General features: G+C 42.0%; 1 protein-coding gene across 1 annotated transcript in view; it reads right to left on the bottom strand.

Annotated features, from left to right (window-relative positions):
* sh3rf1 (SH3 domain containing ring finger 1) overlaps positions 1 to 20625 on the bottom strand; it is a 31908-nt gene extending 11283 nt beyond the window's left edge. The window contains exons 1-4 of the mRNA XM_038716546.1: positions 20321 to 20625; positions 18879 to 19384; positions 978 to 1253; positions 324 to 419 (exon numbers count right to left, since the gene is read on the bottom strand). Of these exons, the coding sequence (XP_038572474.1) occupies positions 324 to 419; positions 978 to 1253; positions 18879 to 19259 (753 nt within the window). The 5' untranslated portion in view covers positions 19260 to 19384; positions 20321 to 20625. The remainder of the gene's footprint in view (positions 1 to 323; positions 420 to 977; positions 1254 to 18878; positions 19385 to 20320) is intronic.
* Positions 20626 to 21216: the final 591 nt, after the last annotated feature.

The raw sequence follows: 21216 nt of genomic DNA on the forward strand, positions 1-21216 counted from the left end.
ATAACAATAGAATCGTGACATTTTAAATGAATGAAATCATCTTTTAAAGGACAAAGATTGACTTAATTCTGTCTGGATTATTCCTTAAGCTTTTAAGTGAGACATGGGGAGCTCCCAGTGGGAGATTGTGACTGTCTAAATCTTCAAAGACATGTTTAGTGGTTCTATGAAACATGAGCAATTCAAAAGGAAGAGAAGAATCATACACATTTTACAAGATGTTTATGGAAAGAAGACCACATCCCAAAGGGATTTTAGCCCTTCATGGGTCTCTCTCTCCACTAATTATTGATGAAATTAAATAATCTCTTTAGATTTCTTACCTCAACATATGAGATGGGGAAAATTCCAATTTTATCTCCCAGCATTCCCTCCGCCCAGTTTTCATCCACTCTGCGGATCACAGTCAGGATATCGTCCTGAAATTCAAGACAGACAAGGGCGCTGCATGAGGAAGAACCTAATTAAGAATACTGCTAACAAAGAGTGTTTCTCATCCTCGAGGAACAAACAGTGAACAGAAATAATGAGGTAGAGACAATGTTTTATTAAAGGGACATGCCCAAGAGTAAAAACATTGGTGTAAGCCATGGCTTTCTGTTTGGAAAACTACTTAGTAGGCTTGTTTCTGTTTTTTCCCATGTGGCATATAAACAACTGATGACAGAACACAAAAACATCAAAGTATGACCCAAACAGCTGGACAGCCATAACCACTCTATTACTGTAGTTAAGCGGTGCCTTGCTCTGTATGGCAGTCGTTCTATCCAGCCTAATTACGGTTCTTCATCAAGAAGTCTGTCTCAAAATTTAAAACGTTTCTCTGGGCGTTTCAGCTGACAGCCCTTACATTCTAACACATGCCTAACTTGACAAAATGAATGCTTAGGAGACAGCGTCACTGTAATGAGAGGTATTTTGTTTTACTACAGTGACCACGCGGGACAACAGTGGGTGCTGCAGTTCTACTGTCTCACCTTGGAGAACGGCAGACAGTCCTTGTCTGCCTCCTTGTCTTTGAGCTCAAAGTCATAGAGGGCTTTACACTGAGGTGGGGGTTGTGGTAGCGATTTGATGACCTGGACAAAGTTGGTGGGGAAGAAGCCATGGACTCCACCCATCTCCCCGTGGTACCAGTTCTCGTCCACTTGCCGGCGCAGGATGATAATGTCACCCTTGCTGAACTTGAGGTCTCCCGGTTCCTTGCCATCATAGTTGTAGAGCGCCTTGGCACAGGGAAGCTGGGGTACACCCTACAAACAGAGATTGAGAGTAAGACGAGGAGAGGGTTGGGAAAGAGAGATGACAAGAACAAAAGCTAAGCGTTACACTGTAATCCAATTCTTTAGTACAGACTCCTCACAGTTATCACTTTATAGTGGATTCACATTGAAAAGGGGACAAAATTAAAGATATAATATGTAACTTTTCTGCATTTAAATGTCAAAGAATGACAAGACCTTTGATATATATTTTGTAGAGTTGTGTGCTTACATTATGCCAAATATTTCAAACAATTTTTATTAGTTTATAATTTCAACTAATTTTAATCAAGGTAACCGTGCGTTTCATTTGGTCACCTGTTAATGCAGTCATATTCCAATTATGCATGTGTCAACGTTGTGGTTGCCTGCCTGAAGCAGTCTTTATTCAGTTAAGACAGATTTTTACAATATAACTTTTAGATATTGACATCTATATACTTTAACCAGATGAAGATTTTATTCATCAGACATCTAGATCTTATGTTAAACAAGTCCAGGAAACGTTAGCAGCATCTGGTGCACACAGAACAGCATTGGAGAAACACTAATTTTTACATGAAACTTCTTTACTGATTGTTTTTATCATTTTTTTTCTCCACATGGTCTGTATGTTTTGGAGAGGAGGAGACCTCTGTGCATAATTCGGCTCCTGGTACAAACCTCCCAAACACCTGGATCTTAAGTTATCAGAGAAACAAGCAGAGCAAACTTTAGCAGTAAGCTCGGCTCACTGCTCTTTCGGGACGTCCTTTGTCTGCCATGGAGAAACACTGGTTTTAACATGAAACAACTTTATTTAGTGTTTTGCCAGTTTAAAATAAATAAATAAAAGAATATAATAAAATGTGATATATCCACACACACAGTCATATAAAATATGATTCACTGTGATAGAAGATCATGGACATATCACACATCCATACAGTTTAATGAACGATATTCAAGGTAAGGCTCAAAGAAGCACTGTAACAAGCGTTACAACTGTCCAAAAACTACAGAATTTCAAAAAGCTTGTCACTCCTTGATCAACTACAAACCAAGCCCTAAGGGAAATGACATTAGCATGTTTTTGTGGACACTACAAACAAGGAGGATCCAGAAACCTGAGAGTGAGTGAATGTTTCTACAGAGACAGTTGATTATCCTCTTTATTCCCTGATAGTAAAAAGGTCTATGTTGTGTGTTCACTGTTTAAGTGTGATGAGCCTGGCTGGCTGTGACTAGCTGACTAACACCTTCAGAAGGCCCAAGGCTCTGTGCCTTTATCGTGCAGAGGAAGGTTTTGTATCTCAGCCCTCTAAAAGGCCCATTCAGGGAATAACAATCCAGGGAAAGAGGAACAGCGAGTTGGTGGGGGGGGGGATCGCTGGATCGAGAAGCATCAATGTACTCCATTCAGGGTGGGTGTCCATGAGGAAGGCTTCAGTCTAAACTAACCCCCCACCATTTATCCCACTGCTGTCAGACATCTTTTGCAGTGATCAGAATCACAAACACTACTAAGTGACTAGATCACAACTCTGGAAGTGGAACTGCGGCGTCAACAAGGAAAATAGACAGTGATAAGAACAATAGGAACTCAGGCAGATACTGACATGGTGAGAAAGTGAGCCACAGAGAGAGAGGGGTTAAAACAGAGTTTGGAGCAGGCTCTGCAGTCTTGTTAAAGGCTAATGAACCGTTTAAAGGCTCAGAGGAGAATAAAGTACAGAATGAGCCGTGATGTGAGCCAGGGTGACATTACCCTGCTGCAGAGAATCACACAGCCTAAAGCACAGAGCCAATCGGTCTCTGGCTCTGCTGGTCCAGCCTGTGGGGAGAAAGGAGGGGCACTGCAGCCCCCTGCACACTGCACTAGAACTGGGCCTCCTTTCAGGGGAAAACAGGGCTTTTGAGCCCACCCAGGCCTGGCAGGGAGTTTCGTGATGAAAATGCAAATGAAAGTGGAAGCTCTGCCATTTTTGTTGCAAATGACAGATCAGGTTCAGGCTACACAAAGCCAATGGGATCTAATCACATGGTAAATATGAAATGCTTGTCCCTTTGAAACTGTGAAGTTTGTAAGCACTTGTTTGTACACCAAGGCCAAGACTTAATAAAACCTTAAGTAGAAGCACAGTGTCCAAAATCAGCGGTGATTGCACTCATAAAAGGTGTTAGTAAATAAAGTATTGCATGTATAAAGCACTGTATTAGAACAATTTGTCCTTTCTATTAGCTAGAATGGCTAGGTGAGACTAGTGGGAATTCAAGATTTCCCTACTTTCTACTGAATTAGTTTAGCAATTATGTTTTTTCCTGATGGGAGTTCTGTACTGGACTATGCAGAACAAACTCTCTCCTGACAGGGTAATAAATTTTGGTCCCACACTCTTACTGCCCATTTCTCAGCTGGTTTTTGATCTCCCTATCCTGGCCTCAAAAAAAAAAAAAAAAGAAAAAAAAAAAAGGGGTTGTCAGCAGAGGTACATTTCCATGTTTCACTCAACTTCACACAGTGAGAGGGCAAGAGAGAGAGAGAAAATCAAAAGAGACTGACTGTAGGGGCCTCTGGCTTGTATGAGGTGGTGTGGGTGTACAAGACAGAGCTAAACTGGGGATGGTTGGGGGGGGGGGGGGGGGGTTAATATCCGGTTTGTCCATGGGGACAGTGATTTTGTATCTGCAGTGGACCTGCATAAAGCACCAAACATGGAGAACAGGAATGTGTGGAAGAGAGCTAAAGAGTTGCTACCACATAAACGCTATAAAAAAGTCTCATTTTAGGCTGCTTGTAACATAGACACACATAAATTCTCTCTGCCTTAATTGCTTTTAAACCTTCCTCCGAGGCAGGGCAAGACTGCATTAAGGTACATATCTGCATGAATCTCTGCTATAGAAAGGTTCAGGCTCCAGCACCAAAAAGCCACTATAAAAAGACCATCAACATCAGGCAGATTTTTTTCTGGTCTAAGGAGGGGCAAGCAAGTTTTATTTCTTCACTCTACCTCTATAATTGTTCTCAACATCTGCGGTGAATGTTTATGGAACTAATTATACAGCAGCATAAGCCACTGTCGGGGTGCTGTATCAAACTTTTGGCCTCTTTAAAGATTTTAAAAGTAGATGATCAGCCACAGCAGCAACACCCTGCTTAGACCCTAGGTAACCAAAAGCAGTTTGCAGACCACAAGAGGCTTATGGAACTTTATTTTGGAAGCCCACAGCCTCATTATAATTACAAAAAAAAATATAAAAATACATATAATTCAAATTATATAAACAAAATAATGTAAAATGAAATTATCCGGCACTCCTACCAATAATATATATTAAAATAACAAACATAATAATGCCGTCCAGCTTTTTAAAACTGGTAGCATGTGAACTATCAACTAAGATAGCTGTGTGGCTGCTCTAACCTGTTAACATGGAAGCCGAAATGAAAAGCAAGAGGTTCTGCGAAGCACATGCACTTCTCACGCAGATTGTGTGGCCCGGGCGTTAAGTAGGCTAACACCAGGCAGCTGCTTTCACCTCCTCCTCACACCGCATTTTGGAGTTGTTAATAGCAGTAAGGAGTAAATCTGTTAAAAGAGAAACCTAATAGCAGTGTGTTGCGCTTACCCCTGAAAACATGAGAAAACTTGCTTTGCCAACAACCTGGGTTTCACAGATAATCCACAGCTTTACAGTTGTATTTGCTGCTGCAACATTACAATCTGACAGGGAACAGATTGAAACTTTTGTCCACCAATGTGGAACCGTCCATTGATGAGGGAAGATAGGTTTCAGGAAGGCAATTTCTTTTTTGGACAAGACCACAACAAGCATCATGTGTGAGAAGAGTAGGGCTGGACTCGAATAATCAAATATTCGATCGTTGGGTAAACATTAAATATTTTATTTTGAGATTCGAATGTTGAGGGTTTTTTTCCGCGCACCTAACCTCCGCTCGCAGCAGTGACCGTAATGTTCCAGTTTACATCAAAGGGAAAGCAAAATGAAGCCCTCCGCTGTGTGAGAGCACTTTAAACTGAATGATGACAACGGCAGTGTGGCAGTTTTGGGTTTATTGATTTTAAAATAATAACAAATAGCCTACATTTTAAAATTAATCAGTAGCCCAAACTCTAGGCTACAACAAACTAACAACAAGATAATGAACACATTTAAATCATTATATTAGGCCGATTGAAGAAGAACATGTTATGGCTATAATAAAAGTTAGCACAAGTGATAGCACATAATAACGTGTTTTAGTCCAGCTACCGGCTAGCGCTCATCCCGTCTGCTCTCCTTGGACACCATCTGTCTAATATATTCCAGTATTCTGCTCTGGACCTGCTCAGTTCAGCCTCTCAGTCTGGACTCTCAGGTAGGTACGGTTCCAACCTGCTCTGCACAGCAGCCACCAACACGGTGCACCTAATCTTCCGCTTTTTCCCGTCCCAATCTCCCGTCCCTTCTACCCTGCAGTAAATATTCCTTTTATCTAACTCCTCATTCTCTTAGTCCTACACTAGGGTCTACTAGCCTAGACATAACACAGTTAAAAACAAAGTGTCGGTAATAATTAGGCTACTTCCTGTTTTTACTTTTACTTCGTCTTCACACACAGACATTAATGAGCCGCCGTTATCTCTCCCCCATCGGATTCTCCCTCACTCATGTCATTGCCAGAACCTCTTGGACATTTATCCTTCTTTTGCTGTTCCGCTTATACTATCAAATAAGCGACGTAGCTGTAGCTTGTGAGAGCCATCTTATCAACAGACATTTAAACACTCGGCATAACGTGACCTACCTATGTGTGAATGAGTGAGACAGACACGGACAAAGATAGAGAAAGCAAGGGTAAAGAGTGAGATTAGGCCCACTGTTCAGAGCATCAGCTGGTGTGTGCAATTACTCCTGTACTGTAGATAATACAATTAGGCCGGTGTACTAAAGGGATTTGGCTGTTATAGTGTTCTCTTCCACAGCACTGGATTATAACTGAATTACCCAAGTGTTCTGCTCTACAGCACAGCCAAATGTCAACAACCAGTGAACAGACAGGCATGCATGCATGTGGCGCTATGGAGGGAAGACTAGGTCAAATGGTGATAATTACACTAACAGCTTGCCTTCACCCGTATGTTTGCAAGAGACATTACACAGAAATAGGCGTCCTGTAGATCTGTTACATATGCAGCCACACACTGTTTAACTTTTATATGGTTTAGACAATCAACCAGCTCAACAGAATCACAGGAATTACGACCCTGCAATGCATCAAAAATAACACTTGTGCAACAGCTTGACTTTACAGCTAATGCGTCAGTGTTACAGCTACACTTTGCTCTGTCAGCAGTTTAAGGGTTGCGTGTAACCACAGTAGACAGAAATCTTTACCTCTCTGTGTTAGTGTCAGACATTACTCCACTCCCATATGGACACCTCCAGGAGCTCTGCAGGGGGTGGAGAACGAGCAGGGGTAACTACTGCCAAAAGAGTGTGTGCAGGGTGGGGGTAGTCTGTCTGGTTTGCCCTTCTACAAACATTTCCAGGCCAAAACATGTCAGACATTCTCCTGGAGGGAGCATGAGCAGCATCTGCCACACTGACCAGGCGGTCATAGGGCATTTGCTTTTCATTACAAAATCACTGTTTACTGAAGATCTTGCCACCAACATCGTGGCACAAGCATTGACACATGATGGGAGTGAGGAATTCTGAAGGCATGGGCCATCTTGATTCCATTAGAGCTACATTAGCTTAAATTGATTCCTAATGGCTTTTTTAATGACCGCTGTAGAGCAGGCTTCTTTTCACTGCCTCCACCATACTGTCGACAAACCTGAGGGTTTCTTGGTGTAAAATGCAGGAAGTGGGCTACAGACAAAGAGAGGCAGACAAAATACGGTGATATCGAGGTCAGGATTTAGATATCGCCAACCAAAACTAACCAAGTACTCAACTGGATGAGTGATGAAGTACACAATATCAGAGCAGAGGCTGAAATTATACATGTAGCTGTATTTTTAGGAATGCGATGTAAGTTTCCTTCTTACTTTATTTTATATATTTCTATACATCTGTTTCTCTATTAACTAAATTGTTGTCTGTGTATCGTGAATAGGTTTGTTCCTTATACTAAAAATGTCTATATTTACGGCACATTTTGGCTGCACTCTGACACAAATGGGTCTTGATTTCTGCTAAGAAATATGTGTATTAGGTGGCATTTCCTCACTGTTTGGCAAAACAATGGAGGTGAATGAGTGCTGAACATCTGTTTTCCTCTTGGATCTCTGGATCAGATTTTGAAAGCATCTAAAAGTGTTTTCCCTCGCTGACATTCAAATAATGCTGTCACGCAGGGATCTTCAGACGAGCAGCTCTTGTCACACGGCATACTCATCTGGAGCTGTTGTCTACCTCTCAGTCTGAGACTAATGAAAAACTTCTCTGGTTTCTATGGAAACTCCACATAGGAGCACTTTTTTGGCTATTTATGGGTCTTTTGACAGTGCAGTGAATCTTATGAAAGAAAGTCATTCAGGATCTATCCAGTGTCCAGTTCTGGGAGAGAGCACAGTCATGGGGCCCAGGGCAGTGGTGAAGTTAATGGGCTATCACCTCAAAGAAAGTTTGACATTTTGGGAAAAATGGTTATTCATGTCTGTGTCTATGCACTAAACATAAGACTACAGCCAACAGCAACTTATCTTAACATAAAGACTAGAAATTAGGGAAAACATCTACCCTGGCTATGTCCAAAGGTAACAAAACCTGCCTACCAGCACCTGTAAAGCTCACAAATCACAAAAAAAAAAAAAAAACATTTCATGAAAAGGAAGAAGTCCTTCTAACATTATGAAACCTTCACTGCAGTATGGTATAGAATGTACATTTCTTTTACGTCCCCAAGCGAAGCCATAACATCCAAGAATCAGCTAATCCTAAAGTGTTATATTCAACTAAAAACCAGTTGACTTCTGCATTATGTACTGAACCGGAGTTTTCAATTATCATCTGGACATATTTAAGCCAGTGCAGGAAATTATTGTTGTTCTGGCAATATTGGATTTACAGGATTTGTGCAGCAATATGACAAATTTAGCCAGGCACAATAACAGACATTACAATTTGGTTAAATGTTTATCCAGATTATTTGTTTGACCACTCTCCACTATGTCAGCATCAGAATTCAATAAAAAGAATCAACAAGCAAAACTCAGAATCAATACAAATCTAAGCGACACTCTGCCTTAGTGCAGTGGGAATCATTTATTTACTTGACTGCATTTTGTAAGGAGGGTAAGAGGCAATAAACCATTCAAGCTTTCCAAGATCTTTACCCTATTACAACTCACTGTGCTTGTTTGTTTCCCTCACTACATAGCAAATGAGGTCCCACACATTAGTCTAGAGGCACGAAAACACTCAGAGCAGTCTGGATGCCAGATGGAAGCTTGGATAACATGTGAGAAGAACAGGAAGTTTTCTAAAGCCCTTGAAACTCTCCTCCTGTTCCTCCTCCTGTTCTTCCAAGTTCCTAGGTCAGTGAAAGCATCTCTCAGTTAGCCTAATACTTGTATACTAAGAGAGATAATGTCCTCTTCACCTCTGGGTGCCAGTTACAAAACACATCTCAGGGGTAACCACTCACTGACCCCAGCAATCTACAGGTTTTATGCCTGTTCCTGACCTTGTAGGTATAGCCTGGGGCTCATGGGAATCTGGGTGCTAGACTATCCCAACTCCAAGAAGAATGGCTTTGATCATACAGGCCCCATAAGGCTGCCATGTGCAAAACCAGGAACTACATTGAGAATTCGGTCTTAAGGTGGTGGTGAGGTCTATAAAAACATTCAACACATGGACATATAATCAAGACATTACTGAGCTGAGTGCACTTAGTAAGCTATAGATTAGTCATTAGAAAGAAAGCATTTTAGCAGGAAGGGAGTATGGATTTATGGGAGAGCGTATGCACACACTGTAGAGCTGTCACACATGCGGTTTTCATGAAGCTCTCGTGTGTTTGGGTGTATGTGTAGGCTCTACTGTGAAAATGCTATTGCACGAAACCACTTACACATGAGCTGGCACATCTCTTTGAGTAGGCCTCATGTGTATGGGTTGGTTTCTGTACCTGGCTGGCCTCAGATGAAGGATAAAGGCTGGTTCTGGGTGGCCCTAGGGTCAACTGAAAGAACAGAACTCTTTAACTCTGTGCCAGTTCATACACTGGGCTTAACAACTGTTCTCACAGGAACCCACTCACATTTCAGAGCAGACAGAGAGAGCTAGATGCAAACTAGAGGAGAAGGGGAGAGAAACAATGTGAGACTGAGAAGAAAATAAGGCAGGGAAAGGAAGCAAGGCACACCACCCTGAAACTATAATATGGTTCTGTGACAAACATGCAGACATTGGGTCAGCAGCCCTGACAAATCTAGTAAATCAAGAAGAATTGGAACTGGCAAGAACTGTGGTACACAACTTTGACATGTTAGAGGACATTGTTCACTTGACATTTTTTATCTGTACCATCCTTGAATTACACAACCCCCGACTTTACTGTAGTACAACATTAATATGCTGGACTGACAAGTTAATGTTGCCTTCCAAAGTTGCAATGAAAATGTTTTAATGCACTACCAGTGGCAATAGCTGACTAAGCGCTACACTAATCAACATAATATTTGGGTAAAATTAATTATTTCAATTGGCAGATTGTCATAAGATCAGAGGTACCTTGCACATAGGAGGTTAAGCTTGTATCCAAGCTACAGAAAGATTAGTTCACAAATGTCACAGTATCTGTGTATTGAGTACCAGTCAATATGAGCTGAATACTAAGCATTTCCTCACATTACTCTCCACTGTGCTGGTGAAAGCGTGCAGTGTCTGAGGCCTTTTGTTCCCCTTAGTCATTGAGGGTGAGCCACCTGCTCTGCTCTGCTTAGGCTGACTTCGATTTATGCAGAGTTGCAAGTCGAGGGGAATTCTGACAAGGAACTGGACAGCTACCTACTCTCTAGGTTGCTGAATCTCAAATTAAACCTGCTGTAGCCACTACTATGTCATCTCCTAGTTATCCGTTTTAAATGTCTGACTGTTTCTCATTTGCCTGCTTATCTTTCAATTGTCCAGTGTTGCATGTCAGACTAGTGGGCAACTGAAGAACATTTGCTTGCATTGGCTGGTGTTTGTACGCTTCTACAATGGACAAGCAAAGCCAGGATATTGACACACTACTGGCAAAGGGCCAAGGCACAAACACAGCATCTGTTCTCCAACTCAAGAAGCAGCACTGCACTTACTATTTTTCACTTTCTTCAGAAAGTGTGAGTGTGTGTTTGTCTATTCTACCCTCGATGCAACCCAGATGTAACATGTAGCAGCAAGCTTCCCTTTATCTCCACTCAATGCTAAGTGAGGCGCCACGTAGCGGGGAGAGTGTCAAGAAGTAAATCTGAGGAACCCAGAGTTCGATGCCCTCACTAGTTACTTGTTCTTCTGCAAAGGTTTGTTGAGTGGTTAGTTCTTAACAGGACTAAACTATTACCGCAGTTACTCTAACTAGCTGTGTCTTGCTCTGATTGAGGCTTCAGGCCTGTGCTTTCAAGTGCAATTCAGTTTTTATTTTAAGTGAGAAATTTAAAGCGTCATACGAGGCCAAATTAGATTTTTAGCAGAGAGTATAAAAGATAGTATTAGTAAGGAATCTATGCTTTTCATGCCTATGGCATGGCCTTGGTGTTGACTGATCATAGAGGCAAATACATAGGCAGGATTCATGAGACTAGAGACATTTGACAAGGAGACAGTCCTGCTGGCACAGACTCACATTACAAAAATCCCAGGTTGCTGTGGTTACTCAGCCCACAGTAATAACATTAAGCACTGAGGAGAAAGAAGACACATGTGTATATGGACATCCTGAGTTTTAGAGGCACCAACATCTGAGTGCTAATGGGCCTCTCCCTTGACATGATCACCATGAATCTTTTCAATCAAAGAGAATATAAATACAGGCTGGTTGGTTCAAACCTACGCTGACATTTCAACATGGTGTTGTCACGGGTCTGTTTGTGTACCGACACCACACCTGTGTTTTTGTGGGTGTGCACTGTATAAGGGCCCTCAATCTAAAATCAGTCTGTGACTCATTTAAACAAACACTGCCCTGGCTTGGTCAGGCCAAACTCACAGAGCTCTAGGTTTGTGTTTCTGTAAAAAACAAAACAAAAAAAAACTGGGCTTAAAGTATTTGCCTATAATCAGAATAGTTATGATGGAATATGAGTATAATTCTCAATTCGTGCTCAATTCAGTGCTTGTGGTGTGATATCTGTGCAGACAGCATATTATAAAGCCAAGTCTTTATCAGCAAGCTCCCCTATTCAAGTCCACTTCAGTGATTAATCACACGCTGTCAGAAAGACACCCCACACATGTGGAGTAACTGAGGACACAGGCTTTCATGAGCCAGAGTAGAGTTTTCAAGATTTGTGCCCTTTTCTTCCAAACTAAAATACAGATTATTCTTTTACTAACCATCTGTATTGGAAAAGATACATCTAAAAAAAAATTGCATAGATCCGCTAACAATTTTGATAATTTAATAATTGTTTAACTAATTTATTCTACAAAATACTTCAAAAGTCTCATTCAAAAACAAGGAAATAACTAACCTCGATCTTCAAAGAACAAATAGTCAGGGGACTTATAAACACGATAGATGATGTATAACGTTACCTACAAATTAACTCGCTAGAAACTCTCTCTTCTCTCGCTTGATGCCTTTCCTGGGTCTGAACCCACCAGGTCTTCGTTGTCCCTGAATCCTGGCTGGAGCCACTCTTAATCACCTCACTACTGTATTCCCTGTTGTCAAAGTGGCCAAGCTGGTCTCGGAGGCGGTGTTCAGTCCCAGTCTGTTCACCGAGAGGCTGCTGAGCCCGGTTCCATTGCCTAGCTCTGGTTCTCATCTCAGCACCTCTCCGCGGCAGCATTCCCTGCTGGGTCCCTCACCCTAGGCCTGAAAACATCTTACCAACAGTGGTCCAAAGCTAGTGGTCTAAACAAAGACCAACAGTCCTCCAGTAGTTCAAGCTAACTAGCTAATGGCAGCTAGAACAGTTGGTAGCAGTATGCCGGTATGTGACTTCCAGGTCCGTGTTGCAACAATCCCAATACTTTCGTACAGGCGACAAGGCATAAATGGATTTGAGGTTGTTTTTTTTAACCTGTGGCTAACTGTCTAATGGAAAATTAGTGCTGTGCCCCAATTCGGATACTTCCGTTAGTACACATGTAGTACACAGTGTATACAACTTACTTGCATAGTGCATGAATTTCGACAGGGTAGTGTTGTTTCACATCAAACGCAGCTATTGTGGATTTGAAAATCATCTTTTTAATGGCAACATTTGACTGCGATTGTCACCTGCCAAAATATCTAATGGCTTGTTTGCTCACTTTTATTTGCTTGTGTGTGCAATTGCAAACCGCTGCAGCTTCCTCTGCTGCCACAAGTTTAAAAATAGGTTGGTGGAACATCATCTGGGTACCCATAGTGCACTGCATTTTGTCATAATTTACACTTAAAATAGCAAGTGTTACAGAAGAACGCAAATTGAGACATTGACTCTTCTCATTGACAGTTTGTCGACTAACATACAGAATCCTCCCATATCAATTCACTTAATAATATGTTTACATCCAATTCACTTGTGACAACTCGACTATAACCATATGGTTTTGGGAAGGGCCTATAGCTTGCAAGTCTCTTTTGATTGTGACTTCAGTTCTGACCGCATAAATGTGTTCCAATCACTGACGCCGATACTGCCCTTATTACAACAAATACATGAAAACATACATAATTGCTTCATTATTAAAGTTTTCAATGTATCATCCTCTGGATTTAGTACTAAACACCCAGTGCCTTCTCACAGTTGGGACAAAGATGTCACTCAGGGGACAAATGCAGATTAACTGCACCTCTGGGCCTCAAAGAAAAACAGGAAACTTTTTAGCACATAGCAGAATAGCAAACACACAAGGCTTACAGAAGAAAGTCCAGAGATCTGAGGAAAACATTAAAAAAATGTTATAGAATCAATATTTCCTCATCTCAGAAGGAGGTCTGGGACCACACATTTCTCATGCAGCAAGGTGAGCCAGAGGCAGCCATTGCTGCTTGAAGATTTATCAAGAGCCAGTAATAGCTCTTGGGTCAGAGGTCAAACAACTGAAAATGAAACTCCCAGCAAATCATGATTCTGCCTTAGGGATGGGAACTAACACTTGACATGCCAGCAGTCAAGCGGCCCATGGATGACCAATCCTGGCCCACCAATCACAACACAGGGTGAGAGGTCAAACTGCTCTGTTGAGGCCAGGCAGGTATTAGGGGCACCTTGGGAATAAAGGGAGGGACACAATGGCACACATTTTGTCAAACAGCTGACAAAACAGTCAGAAGCATAAATTCCACTGAAAGCATTTGTTAAACAATTTGTTAAACATAACACCCGAGCCAGGAGACTAGCCGACATAAAATTACTGTAATTACTGGTATAAACTGCATTATACGATGGCAAGCACGCTCAAAGTGAAAAACAAACTACTGATAAAACCCAGACCATAAAACATTTTTCCCAAGGAACCTTGGCCACTGGATCACACATATAAAACAAGTGCTAAAGAAAGCCTTTCATTGGCCCCCACAGGTGTGACAGGACTGTGGTAAAGAAGGTCATGGCTGCTTCCCTTACTATTGTCATGCTGACAGACTTGGCTGGTGGACCACCCAGAACTATTGCACATTGAATAGTGTTGGAAATACTGCTGGCAATCACAACAAACATTGACAAATCTATGTTAACAAAATCTACACAATCAGTTCACATGAGGAGCTAGACAATCCAAACTGTCCAGATGATGATGGCCAGATGGCCAGCAGTTGGGAAGAATATAAAAAGATGTCTTGCAACAAGATACAACTACTACAGCTGAGTCTACCCTGGGGTTTTCAGGTGCAGAGGCTCATCACTACATGCATGTTTATCAACAGAACTACAGACTTAGGACTCTACCATCCTTTCAAATCACCACATTTAGTTTTAAGTCAAAGAACAGCAATGCATTCCTTACAGCAAATAACAAAGTAGTACACATAAATACGTGGTGACAGGTTTCAGGTTTACTGAAGAAGGTGAATGCGAGCTGGCAAGTGGGACAAGACTAGACAAGCCCAATGTTTAGAGGAGAAACAGTGACCTGCAACTACTCATGGCATTACACACACACACACCCACATGTCTTGGAAAGAGAGGTTAAAAGGAAACTGAGCAAAACAAGTCACCTCTTCCCTCAATGTGTCTGGAACATCTTGAAAGCCCAAAAAGACAAAGACAGGAAGACACCCTTTGTCAGGGGTCCAGTGTTACACTACAATGAAGTGGCCATGGCTGCACCTTAATCACATGATTAGGTCTTTTGAGCTTCTCCTTGGGTATTACATAAACCCAAACATGGAGGAATGTAATTTCCCACAGCATAACTGGCCACTTGCTCATTCACAGCATGTTTTACACAACACGGAAAGAATGGTAAGCAATGTGAAAATTGCAAATAGATGTGAAAGTGATGATGAATTAGTTTGTCTGTGTTAGCAAGGTAACTGTCCAAGTACCCCTCCTCTGTCCAAATGTATGATGGGATAGGTCATAGGCTCCACTCCACTGTGAGCTTGTACAGGATAGGCGGTAGAGAAAATAGATGGATGGATTTGCAACCTTTCGAGTTCCACGTCGTTATGTTCCACTTACAAATGAGTGTTGTGAAAATATCTCATTATCTACATGCTTTCTGGATACTTTAGTTTACAACACAGTCAGACACCATTCATTTAAAAACTTTTTTTAATAATCAGCCACTGAAAAACTGCACTTGTCAACTAGAAAAAAACTGATTTAAAAAGGTGTAAGTGTATTGTATAAGCACGTAAAAATACATAGTGGCAACAGAGACACAAACACACAGGTTACTTCACTAAATAAGTGTTTTGTTTCCTCAGAATGAGAGTCACCAGTCAGCAGTAAGAGGGGAACGGGGAGCAGTGCCGACTCACCGTTTAATAAACTCTAATCTCATTAGACCTTTAACAGGCTCCAGCCTGGATTTAGACAGCAAGGAGGGAGGAGGTACATGGAAGAAATAGGGGAAAGAAATAAAGCTTGTGTCAGTGTCTCATAAGAGAAAATTACAGGTAGCTCCAAAATCCATGACATGCACTGTCCAGAGGGTCACGACTACTTGTAGACCTCCGTGGGAAATACAGAGGAGGAAAGAGAAAAAAGTGTCAGCGTGTTGAGAGAGCAGGACTAAATAGACCAAAGCCCTCTTGAAAAACTCCCAGTGGAAAGCAGTAAGTATGCGTTTGCCAGCATGTGGGCAGTGTGAGGGTGTAATGACGGGGTTCTGTCGCGCAGGCAGAGGTCAGCCAGCCGGCCAAGAGGAAAGGCCTCAACAACAATATGATGTCATCAAAGAGGGCCAGTGTGACTCATCGACCTCAGACGAGGGAGGTGCACAGGAATTTTAATGAGATACCTCTACACAAGGAAACCATAAACAACATTCTTTTTCTCTGAAGAAATAAATACACTACTGAGAGTTGGGACAAACTTTACTATAAAAATAACTGGGAAACAAAGATGTCTGGAATATGTTGTGGGTAACAAGACACTAGACAGCTTCCTTCATTCAACAACAAATAATACCACGTTAAAAATCTGTTTTAAATTAATTCCGTAGATTTGAAGATAAGAAGAAGAGATAACGGCAGGCAGAAAACGTTCTTTGTGTCAAGTCTCATTACCAAAGAAGAGACAATGACCTAATTACATCCCCAAGAGCCTAGGAAAAGAATAGTGTCTCATTTCCCATCAACTAAACACACAAAAACAGACACACATACAAACACATGCACATCTGATAGGTAGTTGAGTGAAACGGTTATTGTTAATTATGCACTAAACTCTTAATTGTGCGCTAACTGTGCCAATACACAACAGTATGAAAAATAAAGCTTTTATGACAAAGAACAAAAAAAATATCATAAAAGAAGCACTATTTTGAGTCTGTGACCAAACTGGCTCAACTCCCCAGAAGACCATAATGGTAACTGAAGACATCCACAGAAATCCCTTGCTAATTCTTCTCCCCTCTCTTTCGTTGGCTACAACCCCCGACTGCGATGACTCCTGAACCCTAACCTTTGACTTCCTGACAGCTCGGATGGCTTTACTCACTCTCACACAGAAATACCACTGAGGTATCTGTTCTCAATCTCTGTGAGCAAAATACTGCATTAGACGAGTCAACAAGGGCAAGAGGAAGACAAAACATCCATGTAACGGAGCACCATGGAGGTGAGTCATCAACCCGACTGAAGGGCCAGACAACCACAGCTTTACATTCAACACAAGCCTTTTCATTCCCCTCAAAGAAATGCCTGGGCAGAGTGTCAAACAAATGCGGCAGCCCCGGTGATGGTAACAGGAGGGGCGGAAAGCTGACTGTGCAAGGTTACTCACTAAACATTTGTCCCTTTTGGTCCCGACGCCTTCACTTAACACTCACCAGCTTCTGTTACTAGTAGCCTTCCTTACACACACACACACACACACACATACACACACAATCTCTTGGCCACTCTACACGTGTCGATCAGTCAGTAAGATCAGAGGGGACCCCAAACAAAACGCTGTTGTGCATCTGTCAGGCAATCCCCACCGCCCTCGCCTCACAGCCATTCTCTGGCCATAAGAACTGGAGGTGGACAAGGGCACGGCACCAGAGGATCTGCTTCAAGCCTTGATATATCCCCAAAATCGGGGGACAGGCAACAAACAATAAAGAAGTGGGACTCAGGGTGTCACCCAGGGGCAGTGAAGCGCTCAGTCCCCATTGAGCACTGGCCAGAGATCAGACTGGGCAATCAGCAGGAGCTTTGATCTCTGTCTTTTATGTTCTAAAAATGTTACACCTGCACAGCCATGTCTTTTCTTGTTCTCTGTAATCAGAAGAAAGCCTTAGGATGGCAGAATAGACTTCAGGGGTGCAATTACTAGTCAATACCATGACACACTACAAAATGGTTGAAAATACAAGCTAAATAGGAAACAGCTGCAGCTCTTAAAAACATAGAAGGGTGAAATAATGTGGTAGTTTCAAGTGTCCACCGCTTTATCTCCAACAAACAGGCTTTTCAGAATCGAGGGAAATTCCACAATGCACAAACAGCTTTGAAAAGGAGCATGAATCCTCTGAAGTGATACTATAGCAAATGAGGCGGGTCCCCCAGTAGCAATTTTAAGCAAGGTCTCTGATCTTCGTACCTGCATGGCCAGGCAGATACATAATCAGCGCTTTGACATTCCAGTGATTCTACACAGGACCTTGACATCTTTTCATCTCAACTATCATCCCTACCTGGAGCCCAGAGCTGCTCAAAGAGGGGCCCACACATTTCTTTGTTCTCTCACATTTTTTGGAGCCAGTTTTTCAATGTGCAATAAAGTTAAAGCAATTCAATCAACATATATTATCTAACTGTGATTTGGGTGTATTTACAGCATGAAATGTGAAATGTTAAGAATCTTGAGCATTCAATAGTAAAGACATTATTTACTAGAATTTTTGTTACTATTTATTTACCTTATGTCACTAATGTTAACATGTTATATTTTCTGGTGTGTACTCATATTATAACTCCACACACTAGTCTGGGAAGCTCAGAGAATACAGCACATTCACACACTAGTGTGATTTTGAGTTTTATAACACATAGCAGCAATAATATACTGGGTGTTGACTTTCCCAGAGGAGTGTAAATAAATAATAAAGAAAAAAGCAGTTCAAGTTTAAAGTTCAAGAAATTTAAAATGGCACCAAAACACTAAAGCAAGACATGCCATTCGTTGACCCTCAGGCACCTGCTTCATTTGTGTTTCCACATAACCATTAGGACAAAAACACCTTAAAATCTTTAGAGTTTATCCTCTCTCTCTCTCTCTCTCTCTCTCTCTCTCTGCCCCCCCCCCTCAAGAAAACTGCTGAAACACAGGCTTCAAGCATTTCACAATTCTTCTTCTTCTTCTCTAACTATACTTGGTATCTTGGTACAGCAGATATAACTACCACCTGTAGTCCCACCCAGAATTTCTCACACATTCACACACAACACTACAGCAGGAATCTCAAGTGCTAGAAAGACTTTGGCATACGGCATTGTCAGCAACCTATAAAGAACCAAGAAGCCCTTCGTACGGGAAAAGCCTGGCTGCAGTCGGCACAGAGAGCAGAATCGTTTGTTGGCTCAACTATTAACAGTCTGGTCTCAATCACTGCCATTAGTAATGTCGGGCTGCTAGTCAACTGGCTGACTTTCGGATCACCATGATAACAGTTAATCCGCAGCAAAGATTAGAGAGCCAGTAATGCAACATGCTGCTTCTAATCCACACAGATTTTCTCTGTTTTGTTTCAGCTTGACCCTAACAATGGGAAACACAGATTCATGTTCACTGATCCATGTTCAGTCACAGTGAGTATACTAACCCGAACAAGGGTGCTCTTAGCCTGAGCTCGCTGGGGTTGTGCTCCTGGGGTGGCCTGGTCCCTGGTTCCACTGCTGTGCGCTCTGGCAACGGCTCCAGATGTCCCATTTGCGGAAACTCCTGCCCCAGGACCAGCCCTTCGAGGCCTCTGCTTGATGCCGTCCAACAGGCGCACAAGAAGGATGTTGCTGGGGAGTTCATCCACAGCACACTCCACCAACGTCCGGCACTCCGGGCAGCGCAACTCTCCACGTGAGCCTAGGATGCCTTGGAGGCATCGGCGGCAGAAGGTGTGCTGACAGGGTAGAACCTTTGCTGAGGCATCCAGTCGCTCCAAACAAACAGGGCACTCAAGCAAATCCAGCAATACTGACTCGTCCATTCTCTGTGTGTTCTGCTACTACTTCAGCAGAAAAACATGATGCTGATAAGGTTTTTGTTTGGAAAGAAGACCAGTACTGTCACGTCACTCCCATACCTCGGCTGTGGCCATGGCATCTGCATCAGCTATGAAACGGGGTCAAGACATGCGAATTAATCAACTGGAATAGGTCACGCTATGCCTACAACAGACATCACATATGGCTGAGTGGTGAAGTGTTGCTTCATTTGCTGAGCATGGGAAATGTTACATTTCAGTTGCCACAATGAAAAACTGACAGATTCAAGCTACATGTAATACTGTAACTAAATGATGAGCTGACATCACTGGTAAAACAGATTTGTGTTCTACCAGTGATGTAAGCTCAACACTTAACTATCTTTCCGTAATTAAATTAACGCATAAGGCCAAGTTAATCTAATTTACTCGACATGGGATAACTACAACTGGCAAAATGTGATCATGGCTCCCTGCTGGTCAACGCGCCATGACCGCGACATAAAAGAAGATAAACCTACACCAACGATGCACGAGTGAAAGACTGTGATTTATCTTTCATGCGCGAAAAGACGGAGATGAATCTATCACTTTGTCTGCTGTTCAATGAACATGCTACAATCCAATCACACTGATATAACCTATGCTATCTTATAAATGCTGACATCAAAAGAAGGCATGTCTATGACAAAATGCACATTTCCCGATCTTGTCCAGCAACAGCGTAACGGTACTCCGGAAAAATGTCAATATCAACGTTACGTAACAACAGCAAGACAAACGCGTAAAGTTACTGATACTTGTATGACTTTCTATGACAGCAGTTCTCGCCGCAGAAGTCGCTAAGTTATTATGAGAAATTAAAACTACCAATGTGCACATTAAAGAAAGTTTGCTAGGTATAGCGCTAGCGAGGGGGCTACTTTAATGTTGCAACCTTTTAAGCAACTAACAATTACAAGTTTTTACAGCATTCGTACTTTAAAAAATGTTTTCTATAACTTCTTAGACAAAAGCAATTTATCTATAACACTTTACAATCACTCGCCCACTATTCAGCTTACCTCTTCTAAAACAGGACGCCTCCTCTTGTTGCCCCGTATCTCCCAATTTTGCTTTCTTGCTAACGTTTCTAGTTAGCAAGCTACCTGGAATATACTAACGTTAGCCACTTATCTAGAGTATTCCTCAGACAAATACTACTCTTTCTCCCAAGGCAAATATCCTTGTTGATCTAGAGGCGTATAATGTGTATTATAGACATACTTCTGTCAGATACTTGAGTAAAACCTAAGGTGAAAAGAACTCAAGCGAGACAACGGAACTCCTACTGCACCGAGCGCCATGCTAGTACGCTACTTCTGTTCTGAGGGACTGTGTTGCTGGAAACAAGCAGAGAGGGGGAGGGAGTGTGTGGGCTTCAAGTGCTGTCGGGAAAGGCGTACATTATGGGGAGTAAGTAGTAAGTACACATGAATGAGCCAACAGATTAGCCGAGTTGTAATCTTTGCAAATGCAAAGCACATAGTGATTGATACAATAACTGATTAAATCAAAACAAGTTTGACAGGCTAATAAAGCAACAAATAACGCTTCCTTACCGAACCGGCAGGAATGTCCTCTGTGTTATTCTGACACAGCAGGACTGGACATCTCTGTCACTCGCCATTATTCTGTCATAATGGAAGCCAATAACTTCTACAAACAGTTACTTTGTGTCATAATTAATATTTATTATTATTTCCCACCAAAAGCACTTGAAACCCAAATCGTACCGAGGACTACCATAGTGGAAAGCAGGGATTTCCGAGGCTCACAGGAAAGCGGCGTCAAGCGTTGTCAAACGGGCGTGAACTGAAAAGTCTAATGATTTGTAATGATGTGTCAAAAAGCAGCATCTTTTCTCAGTGGAAAATAACTTGCTTTTCACTTCATTATTTGGCCAGCCATATGGACGTGT

The sequence above is a fragment of the Micropterus salmoides genome, unplaced genomic scaffold (assembly GCF_014851395.1).
Source record: "Micropterus salmoides isolate LMB-PRFRI ecotype aquatic unplaced genomic scaffold, ASM1485139v1 Ms_hic_scaffold_13, whole genome shotgun sequence".
Classification (NCBI taxonomy): Eukaryota; Metazoa; Chordata; class Actinopteri; order Centrarchiformes; family Centrarchidae; genus Micropterus; species Micropterus salmoides.